The sequence below is a fragment of the Hyperolius riggenbachi genome, chromosome 1, assembly GCF_040937935.1.
Source record: "Hyperolius riggenbachi isolate aHypRig1 chromosome 1, aHypRig1.pri, whole genome shotgun sequence".
Classification (NCBI taxonomy): Eukaryota; Metazoa; Chordata; class Amphibia; order Anura; family Hyperoliidae; genus Hyperolius; species Hyperolius riggenbachi.
In genome coordinates, this window is record NC_090646.1 from 254,182,701 (window position 1) to 254,206,210 (window position 23,510).

The window sequence follows — 23,510 nt, forward strand, 5'->3', positions numbered from 1 at the left end:
CAATTTGCGTCCATCACTATTTACAAGCCCATAATTAAAAAAATTATATTAATATACTCCTTTGACATGCTTACTTAAAAAGTTCAGACCCTTAGGTAACCATTTATGTTGTTTTTTGTTTTTAGAATTGTAATTTATTTTTTTTTATTAAAAATTTTATTTGGGTAATTTGTGGTGTAGGAGGTAAACAGCTCATTTTAAATGTAAAATAATGCGTTTACATAGTTACATAGTTACATAGTTACTTTGGTTGAAAAAAGACATACGTCCATCGAGTTCAACCAGTACAAAGTACAACTCCAGCCTGCTCCCTCACATATCCGTGTTGATCCAGAGGAAGGCGAAAAAACCCTTACAAGGTAAAAATTCCTTCCCGACTCCAGATGGCAATCAGATAAAATCCCTGGATCAACATCATTGGCATTACCTAGTAATTGTAGCCATGGATGTCATTCAACGCAAGGAAAGCATCTAAGCCCCCTTTAAATGCAGGTATAGAGTTTGCCATAACGACTTCCTGTGGCAATGCATTCCACATCTTAATCACTCTTACTGTAAAGAACCCTTTCCTAAATAAATGGCTAAAACGTTTTTCCTCCATGCGCAGATCATGTCCTCTAGTCCTTTGAGAAGGCCTAGGGACAAAAAGCTCATCCGCCAAGCTATTATATTGCCCTCTGATGTATTTATACATGTTAATTAGATCTCCTCTAAGGCGTCTTTTCTCTAGACTAAATAAACCCAGTTTATCTAACCTTTCTTGGTAAGTGAGACCTTCCATCCCACGTATCAATTTTGTTGCTCGTCTCTGCACCTGCTCTAGAACTGCAATATCTTTTTTGTAATGTGGTGCCCAGTTTGTTTAATAAAAAAATAGATGTGGGTGTAGTTTTCCTATTTGGCCACAAGATGGCCACAGTCAAAAAGTCCTGGAAGCGTACTATCAGGTTTCCAACACGCATTAGGAGGACGGGAAATTTTTTGTGAATCAGAAAAACAGCAGCCTCTGTTAAGAGGCGGTGGGAGCGCACTTGGCCCGCGGGAGTGCGCGCAGCCCAACTGGACGAGAATGTTCGTCCAGTTGGGCTTAAGTGGTTAAAGGGCACAGCTATTTGGTGGCTTTAGTAGGTGCCAGAGTTCCACTATTCTGTAGCGGAACTCTGCAGTGGGATAGTTAGCAGCTATGCAGCAGGATAATTAGCGGCTATAGTCGGTGCCAGAGCTCCACAATACTATGGCGGAACTCCACAGCGGGATAAATTGTGGCAATATATGAAAGTTACTTTAAGAAGTGTGTGTGTAAGGGGGTGTTATTGCTAGGCATAGTTAGGGGGTAGTTAGGGTTAGGCACCACCAAGGGGGTTCTTAGGGTTAGGCACCACCAGGGTGGGGTCTTAGGGTTAGGCACCACCAGGGGGGAGTGGTCTTAGGGTTAGACACCACCAACTTAGGGTTAAGCAACACTAGGGGAATCTCAAGTTTAGGCACCACCAGGGAGGACTTGGGTTAGTTTAGGTCATAGTAAAATAGTGGTCAACATTACAAATATAGAATATTGGGAATTTTACCGATATTGTACTAGCAGCTATCTCCTGTGCCCTTAAATTGCTATTATTAGCCAATTACGCACCCTTCAGCTTAGCAATGTCAGACCCTAGTCTTGAGCATTACTGTTTCTGTCCAGGGGAATTATTATAGAAGGGAAAAACATCCCAAACCTCTTTTAAACCCACAAAATATTCTTTCCCTTTTTCTTTGTTTGTTTAAGTTTAGGAATAACTGCATGAATTCAATCTCTAATATTTAACTTTTCTCAATCTTCCTGGCAGGTCCTAACAGCTGTGCCAGTTCCTCAATATATATATATATAGGAGATCCCTCATTTCAAAGTGTGGTGAAGGTTTTAACTAACTAATTAATAGGCCCAACCATGGTCACAGCTGTTTTTAATACAAGCCAGGCCTAGGATCCTGCACAGAGTGCAGACTTCCATGTCTAAGTAATTGGGTGTTTGTGAACCACCAAAGGGATCATAAAATATCTTGTTAAATGTCCACTATTTTTCATTGAGTTTTCACTCACTAATAAAATAAAATAAATTGTGGCAGTTTCCCATTGCTGTGCTACCAACAAAGAACCCTGTAAAATCTCATAACAGCGGAAAATCACTAATAAGAAGATTAACTCAATGATTACATTAACAGATAAATGTCACGATGAATTGTTAACGTGACATGGATACGTGACATAACTTGACATGGCCCGCTAGTGGACAAAATAGGCAATGCTATGGACACCCATATAAAATAGCGGCAAGCGGGCTCCAAAGTGGAAATTTGGGCATCTGATAACATATAATACAATTGTGTAGTAATGTACGATAAATATATTGATATTGCAATATCTGGCTCCCTTCTTTATAACTGTATATTCATTATAACCTTACATTAACTGTATATTCTGGAATATACAAAAAATGTTTAATATGCTTGAAATCTTATGTATCGATTTATCCATATCCCAAAATTTACCCTTCAATGCTGGTATTTCAATGGGCACCTATGATCATGCCGAAAAAAATTAAATTTTTTGCAGCAGTTGGGTATTTCAATAGGCACCTACGGTGGAGCCTGAAAAGTTGTGCTCTTTGTGGTGATTGGAGGCAGGAAGGGAAGGGGGTGGGTGTCAAGTGCATGTAGGGGGGTCATTAAGGTTAGGTTTGGGGGGTGGGTAGTTGAAATTAGAGGTGTGTGTGTGGAGGGGGGTAGTTAAGGTTAGGCATGGGGGAAGGGTGGTGAAGGTTAGGCGTGGGGGTGGATGGTTTAAGGACCTTTGTCGTGAAAATATTACAATTTAAAATATATGTAAACATATACAAATAAGAAGCATGTCTCTTCCAGAGTAAAATGAGCCATACATTACTTTTCTCCTATGTTGCTGTCACTTCCAGTAAGTAGACAAGACAAATAACACTTATATTGCGCTTTTCTCCTGGCGAACTCAAAGTGCCAAGTAGTAGAAATCTGACAGAACTGACAGGTTTTGGAATAGCCCATCTCCTCATGGGGGGGTTCTCTGGGTTTTCTTAATTTTCAAAAGTACTTAGCGAATGGCAATTGCTCCATCCAAATGCCAAAAAAGTGTGCAGCGAGCAAGGAGGCCGGCGATCATGTTTGTATAAAACTTTTTATGGGAGTGTCTTTATAAAGAATAAAGGCCATGCTGAGAATCCCCTATGGAGAGATGGACTAGCCCAAAACCTGTCAGTAATGTCACATTTCTACTACTTACTGGAAGTGACAGCAGAAAAGAAAATAGAAAAGTAATTACTGGGTAATTTACTCTGGAAGAAATATACTTGTATGTGTTTACATACATTTTAAATTTTAAGATTTTCGTGACAGTGGTCCTTTAGGTTAGGCATGAGGCGTGGTTAAGGTTAGGCGTGGGGAGTGGGTGGTTAAGGTTAGGTGTCGGTAGTGGATGGTTAAGGTTAGGCATCATGGGAGGGTTCAGTGTGAGAATAGGGTTGTAAATACCTGTAGTAAAATATTAAGTAGTAGTCAAAAATTTCCTCAGCACCCTTTTTGCATGTATGCATGACACCTGTGCTTTTTTGGGGCAACATAGAATGTGAATACATCATCTAAAAGTTGCGTGTTTCCATAGATCATGTCTTCAAGGAAACCCCTCTGACTCTGCATAAAACCTAGTATGGTCATCCAAGTTGATTAGGAATTGTAAACAAAGTTTTCAGTTTATTTCATAGCACTGGTTTACCTTTAGGGAAAATGAGTTTCCTCCATTTTCCCTGTGGAATCATTATTCAGGTTTTCCATTTCTTTGGCTTTCATTTTTCTTCTGTGTGCTTTTCTGCAACGGCTGTTAAACAACAAATGTGCAGACCTTAATACTTATGTGTGAACACATTACACTTGGTCTTTGCAATAGCCCTTTAGATTTCTTAGAGACACATTATAACTTTGCTTAGCAATTATTGCGCTAGTTGCTGATAACTTTTTTATAATCAACCAGCTGTGCAGATTTGTTTTTTTTTTTTTTTAAACCAAAACTTTATTGAAAAACCAAAAAGGTCAGTTTACAGAAAAAATAAATGTCCAGTAGAAATACAGTTAAAGCACAAATATCCCATCAATAGTTGGAATAAGGAATAATATTGACTGGTAAGTACAAGTAGTATACAATAGTACAAGGCACTTTATGTGTTACATGAAGTAATGCGGTTACTGTCTATTATAAACAAACAATTAAGGATAGAAGAATAACACATCCAGTACCCTACAACAGAGAGGTAAACCTATGTTTGTTTGAGCGGAACCAGGAGGGGCCAGTGCAAATAGGATCTTAGGGGAGGTAGTCAAATATTCATGTTCTGTCTTTCCACCTATCCCAAATCAAGTGGTATAGGGGAGTACGATCTTGATGGGCATATACTAACTTTTTAAAGGGGAGACTGGAGTCGAGCCTTTTAATGCTGCCTGCCAGCTATAGGGAGATAACCATTTCAGGGCAATTTCTTGGCTGGCGGTGAGGAGGGTTTCATGTATAAAAGACTTTGTGGTCGAGTGGAGTGTTCCATCCGCAGTGACACAGAGGATGCACAAAGGGGTCAAGAGACACAGGGCTGCCCATTTTGTCATGTAAAAAAGCCACCACTTGTGCCCAAAAGGCAGCTACTGGTGGGCATTGCCAGATCAGGTGAAAAAAGGAGGGGGCATGGGCTCCACATTTAGGACATTCATCTTTTGCGCCTACTTTATATTTAGCAACTCTAGCTGATATTAGATATGCCTGGTACAAAATGTATATTTGCGTGGCACGATCTTTAATGAAGAGGGACACTTTAACTGCCTCATGTGCATTCTCCCAGTCATTATCATCCAGCTTCAGACCACAGGTTAACCATTTAGCTCTTGCAGGTTCTGTGCATTCTATTGCTTTGGATGCAATCAGTTCTTTATATAGGTCTCCAACTAGGTGCTTCACTGGCCCATTAGCTATTAGGGATAGAACAGGACTTGCTCTAAGTTGTACGTGACTGCCACCAAACTGCCTGAGAAAAGAGTGTTTCAGTTGAAGATACCAGAACACATGTGGGGAGAGACCAGGATATCGTTCAACCAGCTTATCAAAGGAGACAAGCTTACCCGCTGCCACCATTTGTTCCAGGAACATCACTCCGTTACGCTGCCAGAGGGATTTAACCGGATTTTTGGACAGTTCAGACAACTGGGGATTACACCACAGGGGGGTGCAAGGATCATAACCCCCTGTGGGGCAGAGTTTGTTTGTCCACTTCCATGCAATAGAAGACAAATAGTCTCCAGTGCAGGGCTTCGGCAGCCGTCTTCCCATAGCCCTGCTCTGCCTGCGTGGAGTTCATCACCTGGGGGGTCCCGGGCAGGCAGCGGGGAAGAGAGGCAGAAGGAGGGGACCCAGGGAAGGGAGGGCAGGGGATCTGTCCCCCCTCCCCACTGCTGTCCCCTACCCCTCCTAGCGCTGCTCTTCCCCTACCATGGGGGGTCGTGGCAACACCCCCTTAAGTGTCAGTCACCCGGGGCGCCACCCCCCTCCTGCGTGCCAATGGTAGGGATGCCACTGCTATGGACTATACAGAGGCTTTCCACTACTGAGGTATCTAACGTTTTGTTTAATGGTGTACTTTAAATCCCCAAAAGACTTGCAATATCAGTAAAGTATTTTAGAATGAAAGCATCTGTGAATATAAAGCATAAGAAATGGGTAACTTACTGTGAACAGATACATATGGAAATAATGGCAATAATGAGTGCCACCATGGCAGCAACCAGGCCAATCACTACAACTTGACCTCTGTCTTCTTTTAAATAAAATAAATCAAGATATTCACACCTAGATCCAGTATATCCTTGCTCGCATCTGAAAGAATATGAGAGATTTCATTTGTTTTGATTGTTTCAAGCACCACCGAGGTCTTGTAACACTAGGGGCTTGATTCACAAAGCAGTGATAACTGTTATCACGTTGTGAAAAGTCCTTTGCGTGAAAACGGTTATTGCGCGCAAAAACATTTAGTCTGTGCGATAACGTGAATTTTCACACGAACGTGGAACGTTAACGCGTGAAAATCCGCGTTGTTGCGCGGATGCAAATTTTCACGCGCAATAACAGTTTTCACGCAAAGCACTTTTCACGGCGTGATAACAGTTATCACTGCTTTGTGAATCAAGCCTAATAATACATGCAATGTTTATATAATGTACACACATATTCCTCCCTGATCTCGGACTTCAGTACTGCTTTTGATTTCTTATGTCATTGTGCTATTTACCCCTTTGCTATCCTTTTTCCTGATCACCGGCATCCACTCAGACCCCCCCCCCCCCCTCCCCTCAACACCTACTTTTTCCAGGGAGCAAAGGGGGCAGGGGAGGACCGGTATCATTAGAGGGGGCAGGGCCAGAACTAGCTCACACATTGTAGATCCAACTTGCAACTTGGACTTTGGTCCTCTGGAGCCAGCGGTGATGAGATTATCGGACATCATCTGACACTTGGCTCAGAAGAAGCAAACAGAGTGATATTTAGCCTACCCTATTTAGTTATGCAGCCTCCTGCCCCAGAGCACTCTGGTAGACCAAGTGTGGTTTCTGCTCACTTTGGACAAACAAACATTCCACAATGATGCGCCTTACCAGCAGTAAAGATTTTACAATGGGCAAACACTGACTAAATAATTTATAAATAAACATTGTAAAATATAAATTGTAATCATTCATTTACGTTCAGTAAATTTCCTCATTAACCTCCTAAGCGGTAAGCGGTAATCCCGAGTCAGCTCGGGATGGAAATCCGCAGCTCAGAGTGGTAATCCTGAATGAGTTATATTCAGGAGCTGCTGCAGTAAAGATTTTACAATGGGCAAACACTGACTAAATAATTTATAATTGAACATTGTAAAATATACATTTTAATCATTCATTTACATTCAGTAATTTTCCTCATTAACCTCCTAAGCGGTAATCCCGAATTAGCTCGGAATGGAAATCCGCAGCTCAGAGCGGTAATCCTGAGTGAGTTATATGCAGGAGCTGCTGCAGATCTCTATGTGGTATATTATTTCTCTTGTTTTTAGGGTCTAAAAGCTTGTGAAAAAATTGCACGGCTTTTAGACCCTAAATCTGGAAATAATCATAACGCCAGGGATGTTAAACAACACCAATTAAAGAGAATTTAGGGGGAATATGCACTGGTTTCTCCATGACAGGCTATAGTTGTTTCAGGAGGCAAGTCTCCAATGTGATCACATTATCTAGTTAATGGGGTCTCTCTGCCCAGGCCACACTGCTTCTACATAACTGCTGGTGCGAGAAAGCAACATGTCCCAGTCAAAGGTGCAGCAAACCAAAACCACAAGTCTTACTTACATGCAAGCCGGTTCCTTCAAAGCTGCAATAAAGCGACACTTTCCTTTTACACAGTAGTGTCTGTATGACTTTGGACACCGGGAGAAATGGCCCCTCCATTTTGCTGGCTCTGAAATTCCTGCACAGATTAAAAAATTAAAATGTAAATTGTACAATGTAAATGGTTTCTTAACATGTGGTATGGTGGGCTCTGGGGGTACAGGAACTTGTCGAAGTCAAGCCATTAAAGCAAGTTTTGTAAATTAAAAAAAAAATGATAAATCATATACTAACAAACCTGAATAAGTATTCTTAGTTAATTTAAGCAGTTACAGTCTAGCATAATAGAAAACTGTCTCCATACTCCTAATTCCCCATATATAAAATTATCCTAACTGACTTTATCCCAAACTAAGGGCACCTGTGCAAATAACACAATCCCCTTCCCTTCATGCCAACCCCAGCTCACTATAACAGTAACTATAATTTATTGCAAATTTACTGCGTCTGCGAGCTCCTCTGAGAAACAGTTCGTGACATGAATGTTTGTTCACTGTACTCTATAAAGTGCCATATAACTAAACAATAATAATAATAATAATAATAACACCAACAATAGTAATAATAATACTAATAATAATAATAATAATAATAATAAACACTGAACAGACTGCGCTAGATTGGTACTAATAACATTTATTGAATAAAAAGCTAATGTTGCTCAGGGATATTTCCCTCAAATAAATGAAAAGTCCATAAAAACAAAATTAAAATAGAATAGATTAGCTTGATAAAATAGCTGAGTGCTATTGCTTGGTAAATAGGGCTGGGTTTCCTCCTGTGTATAGTGGTGTCCCACATTGGGTATATCACAATGGTTGTTACTGGTATTCCTAAATGGTGATTTAGCAACCTGCTGCTGGAGTCTTACAAGCTCGCTTGGGAGTAAAGTGTCTGGTGCCACTGGTTGTTACTGGTATGCCTAAATGGTAATTTAGCAACCTGCTGCTGGAGTCTTACAAGCTCGCTTGGGAGTAAAGTGTCTGGTGCTTCTAAGATGTAATATTGTAGCAAGTGGTGAGTGGATAAACAGTTCTTGTCTACCAATTCTTAGTAGATACTTCTCACCCGTCCTGGTCTGCTTATTGTAGATTGAACGCTGTGGTGGGGAGCCGCTCTATCTCACCCGCCCCGGCCGGCGGCGAGGTGAGAGAGACTGGACAAGCGCTGCTGTCGGGCTGGTTAGCCCGGCTCCCTGGGATTCTGGAGATGTTGTAAGTTGGAGCGCCTAAGCGGAGATGGTACTTCCGTATTTCCCGATGGTTACGGCGGCTGCGCAGCTTCAGCACGTCTCCTCTCCCCTCTGGTGTGACGTCACTAGTGCAACCACGGCTGACGTTTCGGGAGGAACGCCTCCCTTTCTCAAAGCTAGGTTGCAAAAGGGGAATCGGAGTCCTGCTTATAAAGCCTCGCCCACACAGACATGTCAGTCAAATGCATACAAGTCCAAATCTTTATTTAATTCGTGCGGGGTCAAAGATCCAAGATTGTAGATCCACATAGTTTCTTTTCGTGACATTTCTGATAAATAATCTCCACCTCTCCATGATTTACTCACTTGTTCTATTGCGCAGAATCTAGTTCCCTTAAAGGAATATCCATGATCACTCTTATAGTGTGCTGAAAGGGGATGTTTTTTATTCCCTTTTATGATGTTGGTGCAATACTCACTTAATCTTTCTTTCAAAGCCCGCTTAGTTCTTCCCACATATTGTTTTTGACAGGGACATGTTAACACATATATAACTCCCTTTGTGTCGCAATTAGTCACATCCTGAATGTTAAACATTTCTTTACTGGATGCAATAGTGTAAATCCTCTCCACTGGTGAATTAGACTCACGACACGCTCTGCAGAACCCACATTTCTTAAAGTACCCCCTCGATTTTTTCGATTTATCAAATTTTGTGGTGGGGGCCAGACTGTTCCCCAAATTTTTTGTTTTTGTGAAAACCAATGTAGGATTCTCTGGTAGAATAGAGGTGAGTAAGGGATCTTCCCTTAACAAATGCCAGTACTTGCCCACTATATTCTTAACTTTGGGGGCTTGTGAAGAGTACTGTATGATTAGATTGGGTTGTTGGTCCCTACATTCTACAGATTTATCTCGATCTTGTAAAAGCTAGAATTGTTCTAAGTCTAGAATTGGCATAAAAACTGTACTTTTGTAAGCCTGGGAGTTCTACCATAAAAGCTTAGATATGAAAATGTAAAAATAAAACATATTTAAAAGATGAGGAAAAACAGAGGATATAAGAGTTCAAATAAAAGGAAAAATGTAAGGGCATCTTATGAACATCTTATGTTTCATGCTTGGTAATCTGTTCATTGCTAACAAAGCTTATGTAAACATGTTCCGTACAACTGGCTAGTGTTTTCCATGCTGCATGAGCTGAACAAACACTTCTCCAATTAAAGTTTGCATGAAGTGCTGACCATATTCTATGCTGTTTCATGCTGTAACTGCAGGTAACTATTAATCGGTCCTGAGCTAATCCTGGCGCGTGTTTGTGCACGGCCCATCAGTATGGTGTTGGTGTGGAATGTAGATGTGTGGGAGCAGGGTGTGGTGTATCCTCAAATCCACAACTCATACCTGTGGAAAGTGGCTACATGGTGCCTGTAAGTCTGGCTCTACCTCCCATCTTCCACTTTCCCTCCCCTTACCTTCACCACCACACCCCACCTCTGTTCCCTGGCTAAAGCTGCCAACACAGGTCTGATAAAAATCTTTAGAAAACAAAAGATCGATCTGCAGATAATCTAGTAAAAAAGACCTCAAAGATACTATTACTAATACTACATAAACTATGTGTAACGACTGGTGTCAGCGAGAACAGATTTCTCTGATTATTGGTGATCTGCAGTATCACCAATAATACAGATGCTATACCTGATTATGTGTGATCTGCAGAATCACCAACAATACTAGTATAGCCAGAACCAGGACAACCAATGTAAGAACAGGTGTTTGGTGCAACAATAATGATAGAGATACCCGCTACCCCAGAGGAGCTGGTGGTGATAGGTATCTCAATAGAACACAAGAGTATTCGCACAGCAAGCTGGAGATGTAATTCAGTACAGCTAAGATCACCCGAGGAGCGAGTGATTCAGACTGTACTGCAGCCGGGAATCACCTGAGGAGCAGGTGATTAAGACTGTACTGCAGGCAGGGCTTTCACCTGAGGAGCAGGTGCTAAGACTGTACTGCAGCCAGTGGACACCTGAGGAGCAGGTGTTTACAAAGATGCTGCAAGTAATGATCACCTGAGGGGCAGGTGATTAAGACTGGGCTGCAGTCAGGGTACACCTGAGGAGCAGGTGATAAAGACTGTACTGCAGCTAGTGAGATCACCTGAGGAGCAGATCACTCAATACTAGAATCCCTCACCAGTGGCTGGTCCACTGGTGAGGACAGGATAGTCAGACAGGCAGGATCAGGAACGTACGGACAGATACAGTACAAAGACAGAAGGCTAACTCAGATTTAAGTTCAGGCAGTGTCGGCAACTGGATCAGATAGGCGAAAGCACAGAATCAGAAAAGCAAGAGAATAGTCAAGGCAAGCAGAAGGTCATAACAGATAATACAATGCAATTAGTACTTTAAGCTATCAACAGAATCTAGCTAAGTGTGGATCCCCAGCTCCAGCTGGTTCTAGCACACTTTGGGATCTGACTAAGGCCTGAGCGCTAACACGTTAGCATTCGCAACAGCAGACACGGAGCAACTGACAGGCTGGTACTATATATACAGAAGTGCTCCACAGCGCCGCCCCAGTCATTCAGCCAATCCAGCGTACTGTTGGAGTCAGCTGACTTGGCAGATCAGCTGACTTCCCTTCTATTCGCATAAAGGTCCTGTCGCCTGGCGCGCGCAGCCCTCAATCTATGTGCAATAGAAGGACCAGGCAGAGCACCAGCATGTAACTGCACGGCCGAGGTCGCCGGCTGATACGCGGAGACAGCCGCCACGCCACTTGCCTCTGCGGCGGTATCTCCGCTATCTATTACACTATGTCTCTCGATCTTTCATATCCATCCTGGTGGATTGGATCTGCAGATGACCGTTAAATAAAGTGTGCATGAGATCTGCAGATATTTAACTTTTTTTGAGCACAGCGCATGCGTGAAAAAGAAGGAAGCAAATGCACTCCAAAAACAATCCTCAGCTTTTGCATGTTTACATTATCTTTAGAAAGATCAGTCTTACAAATAAACCAATGCAGCAAAATGTATTCCTCGTCTGCCAAAGATTTTAAACTGGTGTGTGTACCCAGCTTGATTCTAGAATCTATCCCCTCTCCCCTGTGCTCACCCAAGTCACCATATGGGCCGAGAATATCTCCTCCTATATCTCCTTCTGCGAAGGAGCGTGTATCCCATCCAAGTCCTTCAGGGTCTACCCCAACAACAAGCCCTGATTCAACGACAGGCTTCGCCGATTCCGGAAACGCAAAGAGGAGGCGCACAGGTCTGGCTCACTAGAGGAATTCAGAGAAGCTAGGCTCGCCCTGAAAAGAGAACTGCGATCGGCAAAGAGGGCCTACGCTGAGAAGCTGGGGCTCTGCCTTCAGTCCACCAACACACGGGAAGTATGGAAGGGCCTGAGAGCAGCCACGAACTTCAAACCAACATCCCAAACGGCGACCCCGAGCCCTCGACTGGCGGAGGAGCTCAATGAGTTCTACTGCAGGTTCGAGCAACATTCCAACCAACCCGTGGTCAAATCCGCATCGACCTCTGGTGTACTCGGCGCCCTGGCTCCTAGCGCTGTTCTAGAATCAGAGGTACTCCGGAACCTCCGGAAGCTGAACCCCAGAAAATCTTCCGGCCTGGACGGAGTGTCGTCTGTCTGCCTGCGAACCTGCGCCGATCAGCTAGCCCCTGTGCTCACCTCCTTATTTAAGCAGTCATTATCTGATGGTACAGTCCCCTCCTGTTTCAAGAGGTCTATAATTGTACCAGTCCCTAAAAAACCAGGCAGTACCGAGCACAACAACTTCCGCCCAGTTGCCCTAACCTCTAACATCATGAAGCTCCTTGAGCGGTTGGTCCTTGCCCACCTGAAGAGGTCCACGGACGCCCTTTTAGACCCGCTCCAATTTGCATATAGGGCAAACAGATCCGTGGAGGATGCCATCAATGTCAGCGTGGCACACATCACTGAGCACTTAGACAGGCCGGCCTCCTATGCCAGGATCCTGTTCCTAGACTTCAGCTCAGCGTTCAACACGATCTGCCCTGACATCCTGATCACCAATCTGACACAGCTCGGAGTTGATCCCACTCTCCGAGCATGGATCAAGGACTTCCTGTCAAATCGAACACAGCAGGTGAAGCTTGGCAACTATTACTCCAGCATTCGAACCACCAATACTGGGGCTCCACAAGGCTGTGTTCTGTCACCTCTACTGTTCTCCCTTTATACCAACGACTGCATCTCATCCGCTGACTCTGTGAAGGTCATCAAATTTGCGGATGACACCACTATTATTGGCCTTATTGGTAGCAACGGAGAGCATGAGTACCGTAGCGAGGTCGAGAGAATCTGCAACTGGTGCAGGGAGAACAACCTAGTTCTCAACACAGCAAAGACTGTTGAACTAGTTGTAGACTTCAGGAGGAACCCTCCCCCCCCTCTCCCCTGTCCTCATTGGAGAAACAGAAGTCTCTACGGTGTCATCGGTTCGGTTCCTCGGCACGACTCTCACCAATAACCTGAAATGGGGGCAAAACACCACTAAAATTCAAAAGAAATCCCAGCAGAGGCTTTTCTTCCTGCGCCAACTGAAGAGATTTGGCATGCCACGGGAGCTGCTGACCAGCTTCTATACTGCCACCATAGAATCCATCCTCTGCTCCTCAGTCATTGTTTGGTACGCGGGTGCAACGGCCAGTGATAAACATAAACTGCAGAGGGTCATAGCTGATGCAGAGAGAATCATCGGATCTCCTCTTCCACCTCTTGATCTGCTCCACTCCGCTAGATTGAGGAAGAGGGCCACCATGATCTCCCGTGACCCCTCTCACCCTGGCAACCACTACTTCAAGCTCCTCCCGTTGGCCTGCCGCTTCAGGACTATACCAGCCAAAACCACCAGGCGGAAGAACACCTTCTTCCCCCAAGCCGTTCGGTCACTGAACTCTGACCTTTCCCGGTCCGGCCTGCACTCGTAGTTGCCGGGTCGGTCAGCTGGTCCCCGTCGCTGCCTCCCTCGGTTCTTATCCGGAAACGGGGGCCTTTTACTAGTGTTTACCGGCATCACTATCTGTATATCTGATTACTGCATTTCAAAGTGTATGTGTTGTATGTCTTTACTCTGTCTTTGCCATGTGTACCACAAATAATTCCGATTATGGCTCTTGCTGTTCTTGGCGAAATAAAAACTGATTCTGACTGATTCTGATATGGTCATATAGAAGCATCGTACACGTGTATGTAACCATCTAATTCCTGCCTAATCTATTACCTTTCAGGAAATTGATCAGTACAACGGAAAGACGCCTGTTGATACCCTCATGTGCAGTGACGTAACTAAGAAGCTATGGGCCCCAGTGCAAGTTTTACATTGGGCCTCCCAAGCACTCTATCCATAACAATTGATATGGCGCACCAAAACCTGCCATGGACAACCATACAGTCAGAAATGCAAGAAAGAGATGCGGAACAATAACTACTATTCAAAGCATCTATAGAAGTGATTATTACCATCACAGGACCTATAAAGAGCTAATACTGCAGTGATGAAGGGCCCCTCCAGCCCAAGGGCCCCAATGTGGTCACAACTTCTGCATCCCCTAATGCTACACCACTGCTCATTTGTACACAGCCATACTGATCTTCTATTGCTTTTTCACTGAAGTTTGTAGCAGATCAACTTTTGCATACACATCTACACTAACACCTTTCAACCCTACACATTCAGATTTCAGAAGAATTCAAAACAATGTCAATCAAAACTCTGTATTACTCGGCGAACAGTCATTTGCTGGCGAAAGCAACGTTTAAGGGATTACTTTTGGAATCACTAGTGACTATTGTTTATTATAGCTGGTTGCTGTATGACAACCTGATGTTATGGCCAAGCACTAAGCATTGCGGCCATCATCTACGCTGCTCTGCACATCTTCTTTGCTTTAGAACACTGTCTAAACATTGTCATTAACAAATGCAGTCTGTGCTGGGACTGCTTGCTCCATGAGACTGCTTGTAGGTGCCCAACAGATGAATCACAGGGAAATCCCTTTCTGAACATTGTGTTGCTGATGTATTCCTACAGACATGTTTGGGTTTCATAAATTCCTGAGCGTAATCTAAGTTTTCCAGTGAACTCACTTTCTGTTATGGTTTTTTTTACACAGCTTCCTCTGGAACACCAGACACGTCCCTTCTCCTCTGGAGACTAAATAATCTTCTAAATAGTATTTTAATGCATAATGGCTGGGTAACAACAGAACTACAGTTCTAGAAAAAATGACAACACAGAACTATGAAACAACAAAACACAAACTTATTTAGCAGTGTCCCCATCACGTCTCCATCTGCTAGAGCCCAACTTGAAACGAAAGAGGCTCATACACTGGTCAATTTCAGCCATTAATCGATCTAATCTATTTCCGATCGATTCCATAGAATCAATCAGATCTATCGATTGATCCTTTTGCTGCCGATTTTGATCAATTTGATCTGACAGTATGGAAAATCTAGATCGATCTGCTGCTGGCAGCAGATCGATGGCCCATATAGTTGAATTGGATCTAATGGTCCAATAATGCATTTAGATCGATTTTCAATAGATTTCCAATACATTTAATTCTGAAATCTATTGGAAATCTGTTCCTAGTGTGTGGCACACATCAGATAGATTCCTGTCAGATTCAACTTGACAGGCATCTGACAGAAATCTATCTGATGGTCGAACCTGCTGCAAATCTATAAGTGTATGGCCACCTTAAGTCAGATTAGTTAATTGGCTTCCCCCTAAATTGGCCCTAGACTGTGATAAACATATGACTATGGTGGGGATTAGATTGTGAGCTCCTCTGAGGCACAGTTAAATAACACGAGTATCTACTCTGTACAGTGTTGTGGAAGATAAAAATAGAATTGATTGGTTGATACAGTATTACTGACCTGTGTGTGACCAGCATAAAAGAATATGCTAATAAATCAGTGAACTATGCAACTATTTCACCAAATAAAAGTTGATAGATCATCCCCATTTTCATATTTACAGGTCAATATCAGTAACATTAATTTAAGACCTATCGGTAGTAGTACCGTAGTGGGGGTGCAGTGGGGGAAAAGAATAGTGATAATATAAATTTTGACTGAATTTGAGCAATGCCCACTTAACAGATGGATAACGATGTAGAAAAATGCTTTTCAGATTCCACATAAAGTGTTAAAGAGCTGACTTTTTACCTACTGACGTCCTATTGCTGTTCTCCCAGTCTTTTGATTTGTACAACCCTGCCACACTGGCAGACTACACCAGTATTTCAAAACAGTCCACTGGTGTTGTTTACTTTATTATATGCCTGAAAGGATCCCTCCTGTAGCATGTCCTGTCAATTGCAGTGGAACTGCAACCAAGCAGTTTTGATTTCTCTGCTTGCATTCGGTTGCTTAGTTTTGATTGCAGATGGCAAGGAGACTTATTGTGAATGCAATCACTCTGCAGTTCAGAGCAGCTCAGGATGTTGTCATGAATACACCTACGGCTTGCTGCAGTTGAACTGCAGCCAGACAGAATACAGCTATACAGCCATACACAGAAACTGAACCCAGACTTCTGAAGAGACACTGTTTTGTTGTTAGCTAGACAGAATAGAGTGCGTTTAACCGTTTATTTGCAGGTCTAGAAATAGCTAGTCAGTGGGTGCTTCTGGCCCAGGAAAGCAGAAGTGGTGGCAGTTATACCCTGAAATAGTGTGTAAAGTGTATTTCCGTAACCCACAGGCTCCCTTCTGGGTCGGGCTGCTGCCCAAATTCAGTCGACTTACATGCACCGATTGCGACCACAGTTTGCATGGTCTGTGTGCTGAAACCAATTGGAAGGCAATTTGCGGTCTGGCCACCAGGGCTCCTGTGACAAGGGCATTCCGCTCTATTTCCTGATATCACCCAGCTGCATAGTCTAGTTTGCTCTGGTGGTACTCTGGTTTTCTCAGCCTCAGCCTCTATACCTTGCATGTTAAGACCTGGGGGTAACCGTAGTCAGGAGACATATTCAGTGTCCTTGGGGGCTTGTCTATAGGTGAAGACCGTGGGCCGAGCTCAGAACTACGGTACTAGATTGGGGTATAGTGGCTGAAGGAAAACAAGAGTTCTGCCAGGCATTACAATGCCCATGAGGTCTCAATTATTTGGAGTAAACTGTGCAGTGTGTGCATTAGGACCAAAGAACTTGAAAGTAATTATTAAGTGGTTATTTATTTATTGTGTTTATAAAGCGCCAACATATTACGCAGCGCTGGTTATGAAGAGGGGACTGTCAAGGGATGATAAGCCAGGATGGTTCTCCAACGAGACTCCTTTGACAAATCATGTTGAGGAGGACACACACACACACCATTAGTCAGTTACGATGGTATATGTTGGAATTGGTAAGGATTACTCAGCACAATGTGGGATATATACATGATATACAGATAAGAAGCATGTTTATTCCAGAGTAAAATGAGCCATAAATTACCTGTCTCCTATGTTGCTGTCACTTATAGTAAGTAGTAGAAATCTGACAGATTTTGGACTAGCCCATCTCCTCATGGGGGGTTCTCAGGATTTTCTTTATTTTCAAAAGTACGTTGTGAATGGCAATTGTTCCATCCAACTGCCCAAAAAGTGTACGGTGAGCAGGGAGGCTGGCCAGCATCTTTGTATAAAACTTTTTCAGGGAGTGTCTTTATAAAGAATAAAGGCCATGCTGAGAATCCCCCATGAGGAGATGGGCTAGTCCAAAACCTGTCAGATTTCTACTACTTACTATAAGTGACAGCAACATAGGATAAAGGTAATTTATGGCTCATTTTACTCTGGAATAAACGTGCTTCTTACCTGTATATGTTTACATATATTTTAAATTTTAAGTAAGTACACACCAGACAACCAAGGCACATTTTAGGTTTGATCCCCTTCCTCAGTTGCCTAGAAACAAATAAGCAGCCCCTTCAATGTGTACACTATAACTCCTCCCAAGGAGGGGCTGACATCACATATTACCCCATTCACATAAAGTGATCAAGAGCAGCTAAAAATTACAGAAAGCATTGTCTTGAGTGATTTATTCACATTCCATGTCAGATGTCCATTCAAATAACCAACAAACGTTTTGGGGGCACGGCAGGTACCCTTTGTCAAGTCATTAAACAGAATGGACGCATGACTTTTTTCAACCCAAATAAACTACGGTATGTAAAAGGGGACCCGCCGTGGCCCCAAAACTGACAGACACATGTAGGTTTTTTGCTTTGTTTCAGGGTTTACATGCTGTCTCCTATGTACATTGGGATGCAAAAGTATAGGCAACCTTGTTAATCGTTATGATTTTCCTGTATAAATCGTTGGTTGTTACGATAAAACATGTCAGTTAAATATATCATATAGGAGACACACACAGTGATATTTGAGAAGTGAAACGAAGTTTATTGGATTTACAGAAAGTGTGCAATAATTGTTTAAACAAAATTAGGCAGGGGTATAAATTTGGGCACCACAAAAAAGAAATGAAATCAATATTTAGTAGATCCTCCTTTTGCAGAAATGACAGCCTCTAAACACTTCCTGTAGGTTCTAATGAGAGTCCTGGATTCTCGTTGAAGGGATTTTGGAACATTCCACTTTTCAACACAGTATATCTCTATTTCATTTAGGTTTTATGGCTTCAGAGCATGGACAGCTCTCTTTAATGCTGGATACACACCATGAGTTTCCGCGTCGAATGCATCTGTCGATACGCGTCGATTCGATTATTTCCGAGCATTTCCGAACGCATTTCGATGATTTTTAGGTCGATTGTCATGTAAAGTATGGCAAATCGACCTAACGATCCATCGAAGCTTGAATCGGACATGTCGGAAATAATCGAATCGATGCGTATCGATGGACGCATCGAACGTGGAAACGCATGGTGTGTATCCAGCATAACTCACACCACAGATTGTCAATTCTATTCAGGTCTGGGGACTGAGATGGCCATTCCAGAACGTTGTACTTGTTCCTCTGCATGATGCCTTAGTGGATTTTGAGCAGTGTTCAGGGTGGTTGTTTTGTTGAAAGATCAAGCCCCGGTGCAGCTTCAGCTTTGTCACTGATTCCTGGACATTGGTCTCCAGAATCTGCTGATACCGAGTGGAATCCAGGCGTCCCTCAACTTTGACAAGATTCCCAGTCCCTGCACTGGCCACACAACCCCACAGCATGATGGAACCATCACCATATTTTACTGTGGGTAGCAGGTGTTTTTCTTGGAATGCCTTGTTCTTTTTCATCCATGCATAACACCCCTTGTTATGCCCAAATAACTCAATTTTAGTTGCATCAGTCCACAGCACCTTATTCCAAAATGAAGCTGGATTGCCCAAATGTGCTTTAGCATACCTCAATCAGCTCTGTTTGTGCTGTGGAAGGAGAAAAAGCTTCCTCTGCAGCATTCTCGCATACAGCATCTCCTTGTGTAAAGTGTGCCGAATGGTTGAACGATGCCCAGTGACTCCATCTGCAGCAAGATGATGTTGTAGGTCTTTGGTGCTGGTCTGTGGGTTGACTGACTGTTCTCACCATTCGTCGCTTCTGTTTATCCAAGATTTTTCTTGGTCTGCCGCTGCAAGCCTTAACTTGAACTGAGCATGTGGTCTTCTATTTCCTCAATATGTTCCTAACTGTGGAAACAGACAGCGGAAATCTCTGAGACAGCTTTCTGTATGCGTACCCTAAACCATGATGGTGAACAATCTTTGTCTTCAGGTCATTTGAGAGTTGTTTTGAGACCCCCATGTTGCTACTCTTCAGAGAAAATTAAAAGAGGAGGGAAACTTACAATTGACGCCCTTAACCGGTTCAGCGCCGCAGTGGCGAAAATCTCATGCATCCGAGCAATGTTCACCTCCCATTCATTCGCCTATAACTTTATTGCTACTTTTCACAATGAATTGATCTATATCTTGTTTTTTCCGCCACTAATTAGGCTTTCTTTGGGTAGTACATTTTGCTAAGAATTATTTTTTTCTAAATCCATTTTAACAGGAAGATTAAGAAAGAAATGAAAAAAAAAATGCATTATTTCTCAGTTTTTGGCCATTATAGTTTGAAATTAATATACGCTACCGTAATTAAAACTCATGTATTTTATTTGCCCATCTGTCCCGGTTATTACACCGTTGAAACGATGTCCCTATCACAATTTATGGTGCCGATATTTCATTTAGAAATAAAGGTGCATTTTTTCAATTTGCGTCCATCACTATTTATAAGCTTATAATTTTAAATAATATAATAACATACTTTCTTGACATTCATATTTAAAAAGTTCAGACCCTTGGGTAACTATTTATGATGTTTTTGTTTTTTTTAATTGTATTTTTTTTAAAAAAAATTTAATAAAAAGTGTATGGGTAATTTTTGGTGTGGGAGGAAAATTGCTAATTTTAAGTGTAAGATAAAGTAATTGTTGAATTAAAACTGTGTGTGGGTGCAGTTTACTATTTAACCACAAGATGGCCACAGTGAAAAAAGTCCTGGATGCGAACGATGTCGCATCCTTGAACTAAAAAGAAGAGAAGAAGTTTCCTGGGGGCAGAAATACCGCGCTCTCTGGATAGAAAGCGTCGGTATTTCTGCGGGGAAGTTAGATCGGTGAATAGGAATTATATTCCCATTCGCTGATCGGGGTCTAGCGGCGGGCGGCGGGTGGGCGCGCGCCCGATCGCGCGCACCACGCAGGGAAAGCAGCAGTGCCTATCTGGAGGAGGAAACTCGTCCAGATAGGCCAAACTGGTTAAATACTCTCTCATAATTGGATTCACCTGTGTATTTAGGTCAGGGGTCACTGAGCTTACCAAGCCAATTTGAGTTCCAATAATTAGTTCTAAAGGCTTTGGAATCAATTAAATGACAACAGTACCCACATTTATGCACCTGGCTAATCTTATTTAAACAATTATTGCACACTTTCTGTAAATCCAATAAACTTCATTTCACTTCTCAAATATCACTGTGTGTGTCTCCTATATGATACATTTAACTGACATTTTTTATCATAACAACCAACAATTTATACATGAAATACATGACGATTAACAAGGTTGCCCAAACTTTCGCATACCACTGTAGCTGTCATTTACAGTAGGCATCTGACCTAAATCTCTTACTGACAGGTTTTTGACTAGTCCCTCTTTTAATGGGGAATTTCTTGGTTTGCTTTATCCTCTTTAAAAGCAGCCCACTGATCTAGCGCTGGGTCCCTCTATACCTATTCAACTCATTGGGTCAAATAGGTTTCTTCTGACAGGAAACACAACCATGAAGGAGGGCAACCACACTGGGAATGCACATGGCAAGTTGAGGGAAGGGCTAGTCCTCAGGAGTATTGTGGTGAGTATTGCTTAGGAGTATTGTAGTGAAAGAGATAATCGTTGAGTTTTATCTGTTGAATAAGCTTAATGCTAGGTACACACAATACAATTTTCTGACTTTGGGCTTGATTCACAAAAGAGTGCTGTTAGCACGGCCGTTTTCGCGCGAATTTTCGCATTGCGCACGATCGCGAATTTTCACGCGAAATGATAACGTTTCCGCGCGCAAACGCGGATTTTACCGCAAAATCGATATTGTTTTCGCGCGAAAACGTTATTGTTTAGCGCGAAAATTCGCGATCGCGCACAATGCGAAAATTCGCGCGAAAACGGCCGTGCTAACAGTTAGCACTCTTTTGTGAATCAAGCCCTTTGTCTGATTGATTACCACCAACATGTCTGATCTGATTTCCGATCGATTTTCTGTTCACTTCTATTGAAAAATCGATCAGAAATCAGATCAGACATGTTAAAAATAATTGATCTGACGGTAAATGTGTCAGAAATGTGCATTGTGTGTACCTAGCATAATAGGCATTAGGTGTTGTAAAGACATTTATACCTGATCAAATTACCACTAGCTTTCAGGTGTTTAAGCTTCAGGTGGAAAGCATCCAGCATCAGCTAATGAGTTTAGTAGTGTTGGAAAGCCCCTAGCTCTACAACTTGTGCATGATCTCAGATTTATTCATAGTCTTGGAAATCCTCCAGCATTACGACTGGTCCATGAGCTCAAATTTATCTAAAGTGTTGGAAAGCATTTAGCGCTAAAGCCTGTCAGTGAGCTCAGGTTTATTTACAATTTGAAAAAGTTTTCAGCACTACACCCTGGAATCTTCTAAAGAAGAATCTTTATAAGTTTAGGGTCATTAACTTCAGACTGAGCCATTCACCACAGTGTGCATCACCACACACATTCCACGTACAGGGCAGAGAGTTAGGGCCCGTTTCCACTAGTGCGGTGCGAATCACCGGGATTCCACCGCTGACGAAATCGCATGCGGATGCGATTCCGCGTGCGTTTTTTGCCGCGATTTCGCATGCGATTTTGCATAGGCAGGGTATATGCGAATTTAACCATGTCACTGCCTGGTTCAATTTGCATTAGTTTTCGTGCGAATTCGCACGCGAAATCGCGGCAAAAAACGCATGTGCGTTTTCCCTATTAAATACATAGCCTGCGAATCGCCTGCATTCCTCACGCAGGCGAATTCTGCAGGCCCTACCGTGCAGAAAAATCCTGCACAGAAAAACGCAGCAAAAAACTGACAAGTGGAAACAGTCTCATCCACTTGTATTGGTTATGCGAATCCGCATGCAGACAACGCATGCGGATTCGCTCTAGTGGAAACGGGCCCTAATTCATGAGATAGGTTTTGTGAATCAACTCCAATATTTATTGTTACTGGGCACAAAAGTTGGTTTGGTTATAGGCTACTGCACATCTGTGCATAAGCATATGATTGAACTGTCATATACTACTGATAGTTATTTTTGGTGCAACCAATTTGAAATGACATAAGAAAAAATAGAACACATTTGGTATAAGTATGGCCACAAGAAATGTGGCCACAAACACTTAACATTTCTTGAACCACACTTTGTGGACCAGAGTTTGATATGGCCACCTGTCACAATAACACGTCACATTCCTTGCATTAAGTGGATGCGGCATCACAAGGCCGATTCCGGATGGATTTCAGCATTAAATTGTGAATCGGCCTGCGGTGTATGGGCAGCCGACAGTCAGATTCAGTTAGAGATAGATTTTTCTTTTGGTCGAATCTGCTACCTTTACGATGGAGACTGAAATCACATAAGAACTCCACTACTGGCTTAAAGCTCTTCTTTAGGTCACAAAACAAATACTTCAGGTCATCTCACTAGAAACTGACCACACCATGGCCTAGAAGCAAATTACTTTTTCTCTTGAGTTTTCTCCTAGATGATAATTTTTCATATTCTATTTAAAGCGGACCCAAACCAAACATTTTTTTTATTCAAAATATTTAGTTGCACCACTCTGACACATACAAAGATAAATAAACACTCCGTTAAGCCTATGAGCATTTCAGTGCATGCTTTTCACCCTTTTCTTTGCATAACTAGGGTTATACAGATGGCAGCCATTAGCAATTCCTCCTTTGCCAGACACCACCTACTCCACCAGGTTGCCAGATTCTGTCCCGGCAATATGAAAGAAAGGGAGGGGTTCCTCCAATAAATGTAAAATATTTTATATTTGTCATCATGCATTTGAAAAAAGGTTGCTATTTATTATTATAATTTAGAAAATAGATTTTATTTCTGAAATCTTGTATTTTTTTATTTGGGTCCACTTTAAAATAACTTTAAGCAATATGCAATTGAATAGGTGCCAAAAAGTACTGTCAACATTATTTTGAGTATTTTCTTGCTTGCTGGCGATATAAAATGTTTTTTATTGACATGTTTAAAAATATCA

At 42.4% G+C, this 23,510-nt stretch overlaps 1 protein-coding gene across 4 annotated transcripts in view; it reads right to left on the reverse strand.

Annotated features, from left to right (window-relative positions):
• The window catches only part of BTC (betacellulin), a 103,594-nt gene that overhangs the window by 16,716 nt on the left and 63,368 nt on the right, over window positions 1-23,510 (reverse strand). For 3 of the 4 annotated variants that reach the window (XM_068232959.1, XM_068232954.1, XM_068232975.1), the window contains exons 3-5: window positions 7,428-7,545; window positions 5,773-5,919; window positions 3,781-3,882 (exon numbers count right to left, since the gene is read on the reverse strand). In XM_068232959.1, coding sequence (XP_068089060.1) covers window positions 3,783-3,882; window positions 5,773-5,919; window positions 7,428-7,545 — 365 coding nt within the window. In that variant the 3' untranslated portion in view covers window positions 3,781-3,782. The remainder of the gene's footprint in view (window positions 1-3,780; window positions 3,883-5,772; window positions 5,920-7,427; window positions 7,546-23,510) is intronic. The other variant, XM_068232966.1, reaches the window with a different exon arrangement.